Below are 11,009 nucleotides of genomic sequence, written 5' to 3'. Positions count from 1 at the left end.
TTTTTCTTTTCCTCGTATGATTTTTATCTTCTAATATGAAAATATTCGAAGCTCGTGATTTCATGCAAAAGGTTTCACGTCATCTGGCGTTATCATCGTGACAGCGGTATTAACTTTGACGAGTTTTCTGATTGATGCAGATAAAGAGAATTATCTCGATGCCCCTGTTGTTCGTACGAAAGCTAATTTTAGCGAGTGAGCTAAACCCCGCTATTCTCTATTACGGATAGTTGACAAGATGCGTTATAGGAGATTGTATCGTACGATGTATCTCGATAGAAGATATTCAAATTGTGTATCAATTAACTTATTTCTCGTCAGAGTCTATCGAGGGAGAGTTACGCTAGAAAAGGTTAAAAAGAAGAATTAAAAATTCTTTCCATAAATTCGATCATAGTGATTTTGGGTGGTATCGAGTCAAATTCATACAGTTAGTATGTAAAAATTAATCGACGACATATTTTACTCTGTTACGCGAGCAACGGTATCATGGAAAGCATGGATCGACAACGAAGGCATTTGTATTTGAACGTTTGAACGTTTAAGTAGATTTTTAAAAGATCGCGAATTCGTTTGACACGACGACTGCAAATTTTTATAGAAACCGAGGGTGGTGGTCAATTTCGAGCATCTTCTACGAAGCTAAAGGTGTCGCGGATTATTCTAACGCAAGAGTGGCTATAACTCTGAAACAAGATCGAGCAAAGCACATGGTTCTATGAATATTCTCCTTTTTCGTTTTTGCATTCCCTGTCCGCTTCTGAAGCGAAGAAATTTAAAGCCGACTGCGCGTATAAGTGAAAATAGAACGTTGATCTTAACAAACATGTAGAGACGAACGAAATCCGTGGCTTGTGCCCCTTCTCATATACGATGATTACTCTATCCCGTCTTGAGCCATAAAAATATAATATTCTAAACAATGATTATGTTTAAGTAATAGTTATACGATATTTATATGCTGAAGTTTTACGATTGTAACGTAACTACAGGTAGTAGAAAATCCGTACAGTATAACGCGATGAATAGTTTGCCTACAAGGATCGCGATTCAGGCACAATTTACAATGTTATTGGATGGTTGTGAAAAATTTTCACTTCCCACAGGAAATAACGGTTGTTTGCAAACGAAATTAACGGGACAACAGTTAAGAGGTATGGTAAACAAGAAACTTCTTGCTTTCGTTTTACGATTATTTATACGCAAACACAACGACTATCGTTACTCAAAGGAAGTACAAGTTCGATAAATTCTATGTTGATCTTGCCAGATTTATGGACAGGTCAGGTCTGTTCCTTTTCGAGAAAGTTTCAAGGTGAAAGTCCTTCCTTTTACCATTTACTATCCTTGGTCATATCTGCTTTTGTCAAAACGTTTACAGCAATCGTTAGATTTTACTTCGCGGGTCTACGCAATTGGTCAAAACTTGTTGGAAATTTTCGTGGTAGCCTAATGAGTTTCGTGAGAAAGATTACCGAAATAAATCTTGTTTACAAGAAATGCCGAAGTGCTATCTCTCTTTGGACGTAACGGGTTCGGGGAAACAGGGACGAAATTAATTGGCAGGCTAAATGTTTGAATTAACGTTAATAGCTTCGCATAGATACGATTTTATAAGAGAAATAAAGGCTAGCTCGATATTCCTTTAAATTTTATCATGTTATGACATACGAAAAGCATAATGAGCGGTGCTGGACGACGTAGGGGGGTGACGACTTTCTATGGTATCATTGGTGGTCCATGCATATGTAAAGATTCTTCGAAAGGGTTTCTTCTGTAGCACACTGGCTCCAGAGATACAAAAGGGGCTTCCCTTTCGCGTGTTCCTGCATTTGTTTTATGTAACCGAGTTTATGTCACTCTACCCAGGCATCGTTCGCAATCATCCGGCAGTGTTTTATATAAATTTTTAACTTGATTACACACAAGAAGCTCGGCACATGAGAGGTCTCTCATCGCGCTAGCTGATTGAATAATACAACGCCCTTCGAGCTTCGAAGCTGTATTCAGAGCGCACATTTTTTAAGAGTCTAATTAAATTTTTATTTTTCTTTCAACAATGAACAACATTCTTCTGTATCGCGCGCTAGATAGATAAATAGATAGATAGATAGATAGTTGGATAGAGAAGATTTTCACAAAATTCATTTAATATATTTTTCATTCGATTGTCCAAGATGTCATAGTTTACCGCGTTATTTACGCAAATACACGCAATTCCTTATTTTCGTTATTCGAGACAGTTAGACGAAGAAATGTAACATAAAGTTTCATGAAAAACGTACAAGATTACACAGATGAACGTGATTTTGTCGTCCGAGGCAGAGAACAAAGATCTGACAAAAGGAAAAAGTACAGGCGTAGCAAGGAAATAAAGGCAAAAGAGGCTGAGGAAGAAGAAGAGAGAATCGAAGGGTAGCCTAGATCACGGAGGCAATACGCGTGGCAAAGTATGCCACATTTCCAAATGGTGTTCCGAATGAACCGGTACGTGTTTGGATCGTTTCTAAGAGGGCACCGTAAATTTTGTGGCCCAGCAGGGTCGTAAACTCGAACCCAACCGAACAAACGGTCCTCGCGAGGTAGGGGTGCCACAAAGTCACAGGGGGTAGGACGCGCGCGCGCGCGCGCATGCCAAGCCACGCCGCGCCGTGCCATATCGCGTCGCACCACGCCAACAGACATCGCGCTGGACTACCTCGTACTGGCTCACAGCATGCCACGGATGCGCATCTTATTCTCTCTTCCTTTTTCTTCCTTTCTCTTCTTTTCTTCCCTTCGTTCCTGTCCATTACTTTGCCATCGCCATTGGTGAAAGTTTAACAACTTCGCATCTCTCTACTCTTCTACCGTATATCGCTATTAGTAGGCGATAGTAATCGATGACACCGGTGAAAACGTTTTTCCTATCAGGTTGGTCCTTCGGCTCTTACTTTACTTTAGCTCTTTGGGAAAAATGTTATTTGAATAACTGAAAACAGATAAAAATAACGAACGTACTAATATCCAACAGTACAAATATTCGATCGAATGAGACGTTACTTCTATAAGAGAAATTTATTTAAACGAAACAAATTTATAATATGAGTAAGGTATTATCGTTTCTTCAAACTTCTGTTGGCCACCACATTCATTCATAGAGGACGATGCGAAATATGTGTACGATAGGTATGAAAATACCTTTGCTGTTAAATGAAACACGATTTTGTTCTGTAAGACTTTCGATTGACGATTATCTTCTTTTAAAAATGAATGATCTTTCAACGTACGTTATTCATGAATACTTACGTATACGCTATTTAATATATACGCTATACTACGCTTATTTATCATTATACTTATAATTTCGTTTCTAGTACGTCGCGAGTGTACTTTATAAAACATATTTCTTACACCTATTTTACTTTTTCGCTTTTGTTAATTATATCGTTATTCTTTCGATGTTTAACAAGCAAAAGGTTACATACTATAATAATATACATATTAATGAGAGAGTAAACAAATCGACGCGGCGTTTGGAAGAATATCCAAACAAACGTGCGATAGTAAATAAATAAACGACTGATGTAACAGGTAGTATATGAAAATTAGGTTTTCTCAACTACGATCTAAGGGTGAAATAAAAGAAAATGCTGAAAAAGAATGAAAAAGGTTGACTTCCTCGGACATATACTGCATCCTCGGATGTTTGGTTCCGATTTGAAATTCTAACCGGCCAGTGGTTGTTCGAACAAAGTGTAGACGTTCGTAAAAAATAAAAACAAGGTACGAAAAGGGGGAATGAAAATGATTTATTATTTTTGCAGAGGTTTTCCAATTTTTCGAGGTATATGGAAAAGCTTTCTGGTCGTGGAAATGCGGTAACCGAGGAAACAACTCTTGGCTTACCGCATGTGCCATAAAAATTTTGGGTTCCCAAAAATTTGATGGAAACGAAGGAAAAAGAAGAAAAAAGGCAATGGCAAGATGAGAGATACGGTAGCTGTTTTGTGGCCCTCTATAAAAGTTATACGATAGGACCTGGGCTGCTGCAAGGTTTGAAAGTTTTGGCACTGTGAATGATTTGTGAGGCTGCTCTGATCGGACCTAACAATAGTTTTTTCTTCGTTTCTTCGTCTTTCCTAAAAAAAAAAGAGTATGTAATAGTTTGCAGAATTAATTCTTCCTCCACTTAAAAATGTGTGAAGGTATAAGAAGAGCGTGTAATATCAATTTATATATATAAAATAAAAACTGCTGACATAGGATCATGAATTTACATCAGTTACGACACAAGGATACGCAATAAGTGAATATCTAGCTTAAACAATCGTTATGGTTAAACGCAATTCGATTGTAAACATAAATTAACGTAAAACGTGTATTTTTTACAATGGCTAAAAATGAAGTGTCAGCGAATTGCTTTTCGGGAATTGATACAGTTTCTCTGAATTGTTTCAATCTCGGAATTTGTATGTTCTTCGATTGTAAATGCTTTTTTCGATACCGTTTCCTCGAGAAGTATTTCACTCTCTTTATTACTTCCCAAATCGTGTTATGCACCATCCTAACTGTGCTTTCGTATTACAACAGATAAAACGCAACAGATCTAATATCAATCACTTATGGTCGTTTAAGTATGGCCTTCGCCCTGTTAAGTCATAGAGAATTCTTTGGGCGAATGGAGAGAAACGTTAGCTCTATCGTATTTGTATAAGCACGTAGCGCGTATGTACCGTTCGTACGTTGAGCCTATAAGAGATCAAACGTAAAGTGTTGGCAATTATTGTAGTACACGAACGTGAAAGCTACGTATTAGACAGTCGCTCTTGCGATTCAGAAGTTCCTTTCACTTTCGAACGTCGTCGTCCAGAGGGAATAGTTAAACAACAAATATTTGGAACGTCGAGGTAATGTAAAGTGTACTTCAAATTTGAAATAAAAGCAAACAATAATCGATAGAAGGTGTTAATTAAACTTTCATTGGTGTTTTTGTGCTTGGTACTTTGTTAAATGTTACAAGAACATTTTGCAACTTCTTTTTAAAGTGAATAATTCGGTCGAATGCTATGTTCCTACATACAAGTTATATGTGTATTTTTATAACAAACGGTATAAAGCATTTGTTCGAGGAGAATAATTCTATATGAAAAAGCAAACATCGAGTGAAAGTGTACCGAATGTTTATAAACTTAAGGTAACATCAGACCAAAATACTCGCAGAAAATGAAAAATATACAGTGTAGAAATAACAAGACAAAAGGTTAGAAGTTGGTGTAAGAAGGTTTATGCGAACATAAAAGGAGCGATTGTTCAGCATCGAGCGTGAGTTTTATGCGACTATGTGCTCTTACATTTGTACGGTATTTCATTTTCTATCGAAAAACTCGACGCATATTTTGTTAAATTTCCGATAGATCTGATTTTTATTAATATTTGCCATTCCTCGTACGATTAAATAGCCGAGAATCGCCATCGAACTCGACAAGATTCGACAGAAACTAACAAACTCGGTAAGATTCGATAGAAACTGAAGATAGTTGCTACGAATTTTAACAAAAAAAATATACCTACGCAATTATGTCAAAGAATTTTATGGACAAATAACATCCACGGTAAAGGTTCGTGGAAAAAGTGTACGTCAGCGAGAGAAATAAACTACTGCTTGAATATATTTTACTGCACGCTATACATGCACTCAAAGCACAACCTTTTGTTCGCTTCGTAGCAGCGTCATTTGATTTCGAAACTCGTCACTGACATACATCATTGAATTGGAGTTATATGTATATCTCATTTCTCACTGTTAAACGTATACACACATACATGCGTTGGTCTACACTCCATTTCTTTTCGGTATAAAAGTATCAGCTCTCTTCTGCAGCTGTTCAGTTTCTGGGTGACTTGCGTTCTTACAGTGTCTTCTCTTTCTTTGGAATTTTACTTTTTTTTTTGTTTATTTTTATCGTTAATTCTTTGACCGATATCTGATTCTGTTACTACACCGTAAGAAACATTAAGAAAAGCTTCGTAGAAAGAGTTCTTAATATAACGCCAGGTATGTTCAGTCGTATTTTATAATGAAAAAGTAAAAGATGCACTTTAAAATGGTAAATTCGAAACGAACACTACAGTTGAAGTTACATTTTTACAAAGTTAAATTAAGAATTTTGTACGATTATTAATTGTAATAGAGATAGTACGCGATGCCTGGGTCGTGGAAAACATGACACTTGTGAACGATACGCTTGCAATGATTATGTCTCTCGTTAAAGAGAAAGGGAGAGTGTAGAGCGTAGAGAAAGGAAGCGTTGTATAACGTAGCGTTTCAAAGACACGTGATGAATGCAATAGATGCAATAAACGTGGGAAGAACGTAATAAAAAGATAAGTAAAGTAAATAAGATCGCGGAAATCTTTTCTAGATTATTAGATGTATTAGATAAAATAGCAAATATAATTTCGAAAGTATCACGATAAACGCTATTTAGTATTTTACAAAAGTAAAATGCAGGTATCCCGGTATTGACGTAGGTTTTACATTGAATTCAACCGTACATTCGGAAAGAAATATATATATCTATATATCGTATAATATATCGTAGAAATATTTTCAGAATGGAAGTAAGTCATTTGAAAATCGATGAAGCCATCATCGAGAAAGCCCTTCGAAACAAGTTATCGGATGAAACTATTAGAGTTTTGGAGATTCAGCTAAACTGTATGTCAGAAAAAGGATTAAACTTCCTTAGTGATCTGTATAAAGCACACATCAGATACACAGCTTCTTCTACCAAAAAGAAAGAGGAAGCGAAGTCGGAAAGATCCATCAGTTTGGTTATTAAAGCCGAACCCCTGAGGGAACTGTCACGCGACATCGTTCGTCAACAAAATCTGTTTTTGATCGAATTGAAAGTTCTGCGTGACGTTCTACCCAAGATGAAGGAATTCGTTTATCATCAACTCGGTCCAAACTTGTTATGCGGTTTTGACAATCCTCGCATTCTTGTTATGGAAAACTTAATAAACAGAGGATTCGTTATGAAGGATCGTCAGAAAGGATTGTCGTTTGAACACTGTCGTTTAGTTATAGAACAACTTGCGAGATTACACGCTGGATCTGTCGCAGTTCTCGAAAAGGTACGGATTGCACATTATGTTTTAAGATATATCTAAACGTTGCGTAAAAATTAAGCGTAAAGATCACCGTAGCGTGATTCTGCGCATCTGCATCTATGGAGATCTGTAAAAAATCTGTTCGTACGCGATTCACTTCGAGCATGATTTGCAATGTTAAAATTTTCCACATTCACTGCCGTCACATGTGGGAAGTACATCTGCGTGATCCAAGATTCAACAATTGGCGGTTCGGCCGACTATGTTGAGATGGAATACCATTACGTACCATTAATTTCGTCTAAGAGATGAGGGCGTAAAAATCGTAAATGCGTTGCACTTGTTGTCGACGTAAGCGAATAAACGAGGCCGATAATATGGTTTCCAGTAATTGCTGTCCACGCGTTAATTGCCAAGCCTCTTCTATTAAATCTTTCGACTATTGCGGATTTCTGACAGCCGAAATTCCGTTATTTTGTCGATCGAGGATGATACTACCCGAGAAGCTGTTTCTATTTGTAAGTAACACACGTTTCAAAAAGCGCGGTTCGCGTTGCAGCGACCTATTTTTATGCGAGTCCGACAGTGGTGAATAGGCACGAGAGTAGAAGCTATAATTAACTTGTTCGTCTTTACGTCAATTGGTACAGAGTCGACTTTGTACCTTTGAGACCTTTTATTCTCACGATGAATAGTTTACGATGATACGATGAATAGAAAGAAATGTAACATTGAAATTATACTTTCTTTGAAATTATACAACTTTCCACGAACTTCTTTTTACAAATCTCCACCGATCCGCAGGCGTAGAGTCAGGCTACGGGGTTTTTTATATTTACTTTTTATTTACATCTTTTTACGTACATGGAAAACAGTGGAACCTCGTTTATCCTAACTAATGTCATTACAGTACTACACAGTTTATCGACAATGTGTGTGTTCCTGAACGCCTATTATCCGATTCTACCTTATACGTGTGACGTAACGCTCATACGAATTAACGTTTTCGGCTTAGTATTTACAAATCTCAGCTCGTTGAACTTACAAGGGAAGCTTCGGACCTGCTTCTCGCGGATTTCAATGAAATTTAACGTGGCGGTAGCTTTATACGCGAAATAAATATTTGTAGTTTTATTTTCGGACGATCGATCAATTTCGATGATAAAATAATATTAAAGATATTTCAATTTTAACGTTGTTCAACTTATGGTATAAAAGGCAAGGAAAGACTTGTTTGTTTATGTTCTCTTTATGTTTTTTTGAAGCTTCTCTTGTTAGTTTTTCTGGAACCTTGTATTCAAACAAACGAATAGCAAGATCCAGTTATATGGAAATTGTCTTCGATTATGCGAACAAAGAAACAGCGAGGGAGGGAAGAACCAGTGCGCTCCTACTAAACTTTCAGTTTAAACAAATTAGACTTCTTAAATTAGTTTATCACATTTGACATGTATTTTAAATTCTTAAGCGAGGCGATTAGTATTAGTATTAGTATAAGTTGTATATATGTGTATTCGATCGCCATTTAAAATTACAGGTCTTCTCGTTTATAACTATTTCTGGTAGCCACGTATAAAAATCATCCATCGTTTAACTTGAGGGTGGATCACGCGAAATAATTTTACATTAACTATCAATAGCAGTAAATTAGTATATTTTCTTATTACTCTCCTCAGTTACTCATCGTAACTAACGGTTACATCTTGAATAAGTTATTTCTCCTGCATGTCTGAAATCTCGTCAATTTTTAAGTGATATTAATTCGAATTAATTTTTCAGGATCCACAGATAATTGAATCTTTTATAGATACTGGCATTGTATCGACCAAATGTCCGAAAGCTTTCATACGAATGATGGAAGTAAGCCTTCTACGAATAGCTAACGAAATACAAAAATGGTCGAGCGAAAAATATGCGAACGCGGCGAATAAGCTGATTAAATTGTCATCAACTATCGGAACGCGTTGTGTCGATGCGTATAGTTACGACGTGGATGAATTCTGCGTACTAAATCACGGAGATTGTTGGATAAATAATTTAATGTTTCGAGAAAACGAAAAAGGCCAACCTATTGAAGTCTTATTGGTAATACGTGTTCCTTTACATATACAGTGTTATACTCTCTTGTAAAAAGGACGGAGTTCCAGCATAGTTACGACGAAAGTTGCCGATATACTTTATTTTCATCGACTAACGATAAATAGATCTACTATAAAAAAATGTACGAGGAGAAATTAAGAGAGCGACGATGAAAATTTATGTGGCGTTTTATACGATACGTTCGTCCTATCTTAGTCATAGTCCAGTCGATATAGAAACTTGGATCGCATTAATATTTTTAAATAGTTTAAGATAAACGATCTTCTATCGTATGAAAACTAAGCTGCCAGATCACGTTCCTTATGCCATAGAATCGGAATTTTTGTTTTCCTTTCTCTTGTTTTACCATAGGGTATTTTCCAGGTCGATTATCAGATGGCTGTTTACACGTCTCCAGTTATCGATCTGTTATACTTCTTGAACATTTGTCCAGAGTTTGACGTAAAGTACGATAACGACGATCATTTTCTAAAACTTTATTTGCATACTTTGGAAGAAATTATGAAAGATATCGCTTGCAAGAGAAAACCGCCCACGATGGAACAGTTAAAAGAAGCAATACACAAAAGAAGAATATACGCTGTTTTTTCTGGTCTCGTGCTTTATTTACGAATGATGGGAAATAAAGAGGATACCGAAGATTTCGAGGAATTATTGACTAAGTTGTTAGGTGAAACTAAAATGGACGTTTTCAGAAATCCAGACGCGGTGAAACTAGCGCATAAAATGATCCCAATTATGAATGAAAGAGGTTACTTCGACTAAAACGATTTGTTTTAGCTATTGAGATAAAAGAAGATTATTTATTCTCGATCGCATTGGGCATTATTTTGTAACATTATTATGCCTATACATATATGGTCATCGTATCTTGTAAAACGTGGCTACAAATACGGTGTCTCGCGAAAGTATTCGACTGCTTATCACGCAACCTTTTATACGAATATAGTATTACGTGCATTATAGAAAACATTTTGGAATTCTGTCGGCAATGAGACGCGGCTCATTTGTTGCAGGCATACACTTTGCGAAAAATTAATATACAGCGTGGAAAGAAATCTGGAACGTACATTGAACGACGTACAGATACTCTCGTTACATATTGCAGCTTATTAAGATAGCGAATAATAAGCTGTTCAAAATATCTATTTTCCTACTGTATCTGATATCGCATAACTTCTATTTACGTTTACAGATTCGTTTCGAGCTTTACCAATATGCGTAATCGCGATGGTCTCATGTAGTTACATTGCTAGCGAGATTTCAAAATGTTTTCTATAATAGAGAAATAAAAGATAGGGAATAATTTCTGGGAGAGTTCGAGTAGTTTTGTCAGCTACTACCGTACATGAGAATAAAACATGCTACAAAATTCCAACATTCTTACCAAATTAATTCTTTCTTCATTCTTTCAATTCTGGAATGTATCTTCTCTACGGTATTATGCTAAAAGTAAAGTCAGAGATTTTCGATATATAACGCTGCTCGAAGTCGAGTTTATCGAGTTTATCTTGAACGTTGGGATATATGGAAGGATTGTAATCTCCAGGAGAATATCATTGTATGTGAAATTTGTATAAGAACAATTAAACGTAGGATATTAAAACATAGACGTATACGTTATAAATCGTAGAAATGAAATCCCTAAACGCTTTTAACCGAATATCTACGAAATATCGCGTCGCACCTCGTTGCTGGTTTTTCATAAAACCATTTGAAAGACGACGCGTTTCTTCGATCAACGATTAAAAGGGTTGAAACGGTAAATCTCGATTAACAAAGAAGTTAATCACCAGTGTCGATCCAAGTTGTAA

At 36.4% G+C, this 11,009-nt stretch overlaps 1 protein-coding gene across 4 annotated transcripts; it reads left to right on the top strand.

Moving 5' to 3' along the window:
- Positions 1-4,356: 4,356 nt before the first annotated feature.
- On the top strand, positions 4,357-10,805 carry LOC100650804. 4 transcript variants are annotated; one of them, XM_048405098.1, is made up of 4 exons: positions 4,357-4,889; positions 6,597-7,119; positions 8,875-9,180; positions 9,559-10,805. In XM_048405098.1, exons 2-4 carry the CDS (start codon positions 6,598-6,600, stop codon positions 9,958-9,960), a joined length of 1,230 nt encoding a protein of 409 aa, XP_048261055.1. In that variant the 5' UTR covers positions 4,357-4,889; position 6,597; the 3' UTR covers positions 9,961-10,805. The 4 variants fall into 4 exon arrangements, with proteins under 4 accessions (XP_048261055.1, XP_048261056.1, XP_048261058.1 ...); XM_048405099.1 differs by lacking the exon at positions 4,357-4,889 and adding an exon at positions 4,896-5,304; XM_048405101.1 differs by lacking the exon at positions 4,357-4,889 and adding an exon at positions 5,312-5,492.
- The last annotated feature ends 204 nt before the right edge of the window (positions 10,806-11,009 follow it).

Source organism: Bombus terrestris, chromosome 4 (genome assembly GCF_910591885.1).
Source record: "Bombus terrestris chromosome 4, iyBomTerr1.2, whole genome shotgun sequence".
In the NCBI taxonomy this organism is placed as follows: Eukaryota; Metazoa; Arthropoda; class Insecta; order Hymenoptera; family Apidae; genus Bombus; species Bombus terrestris.
Note: the sequence above shows the minus strand (reverse complement) of the source record. Positions and strands in the feature narration are given on the sequence as shown.

Coding starts and splice junctions, on each gene's coding strand:
- LOC100650804 (XM_048405098.1), top strand. CDS start 6,598: ATGGAAGTAAGTCATTTGAAAATCGATGAAGCCATCATCGAGAAAGCC. Junction 7,120..8,874: donor CTGTCGCAGTTCTCGAAAAG/GTACGGATTGCA, acceptor TTAATTTTTCAG/GATCCACAGATAATTGAATC. Junction 9,181..9,558: donor AACCTATTGAAGTCTTATTG/GTAATACGTGTT, acceptor GGTATTTTCCAG/GTCGATTATCAGATGGCTGT.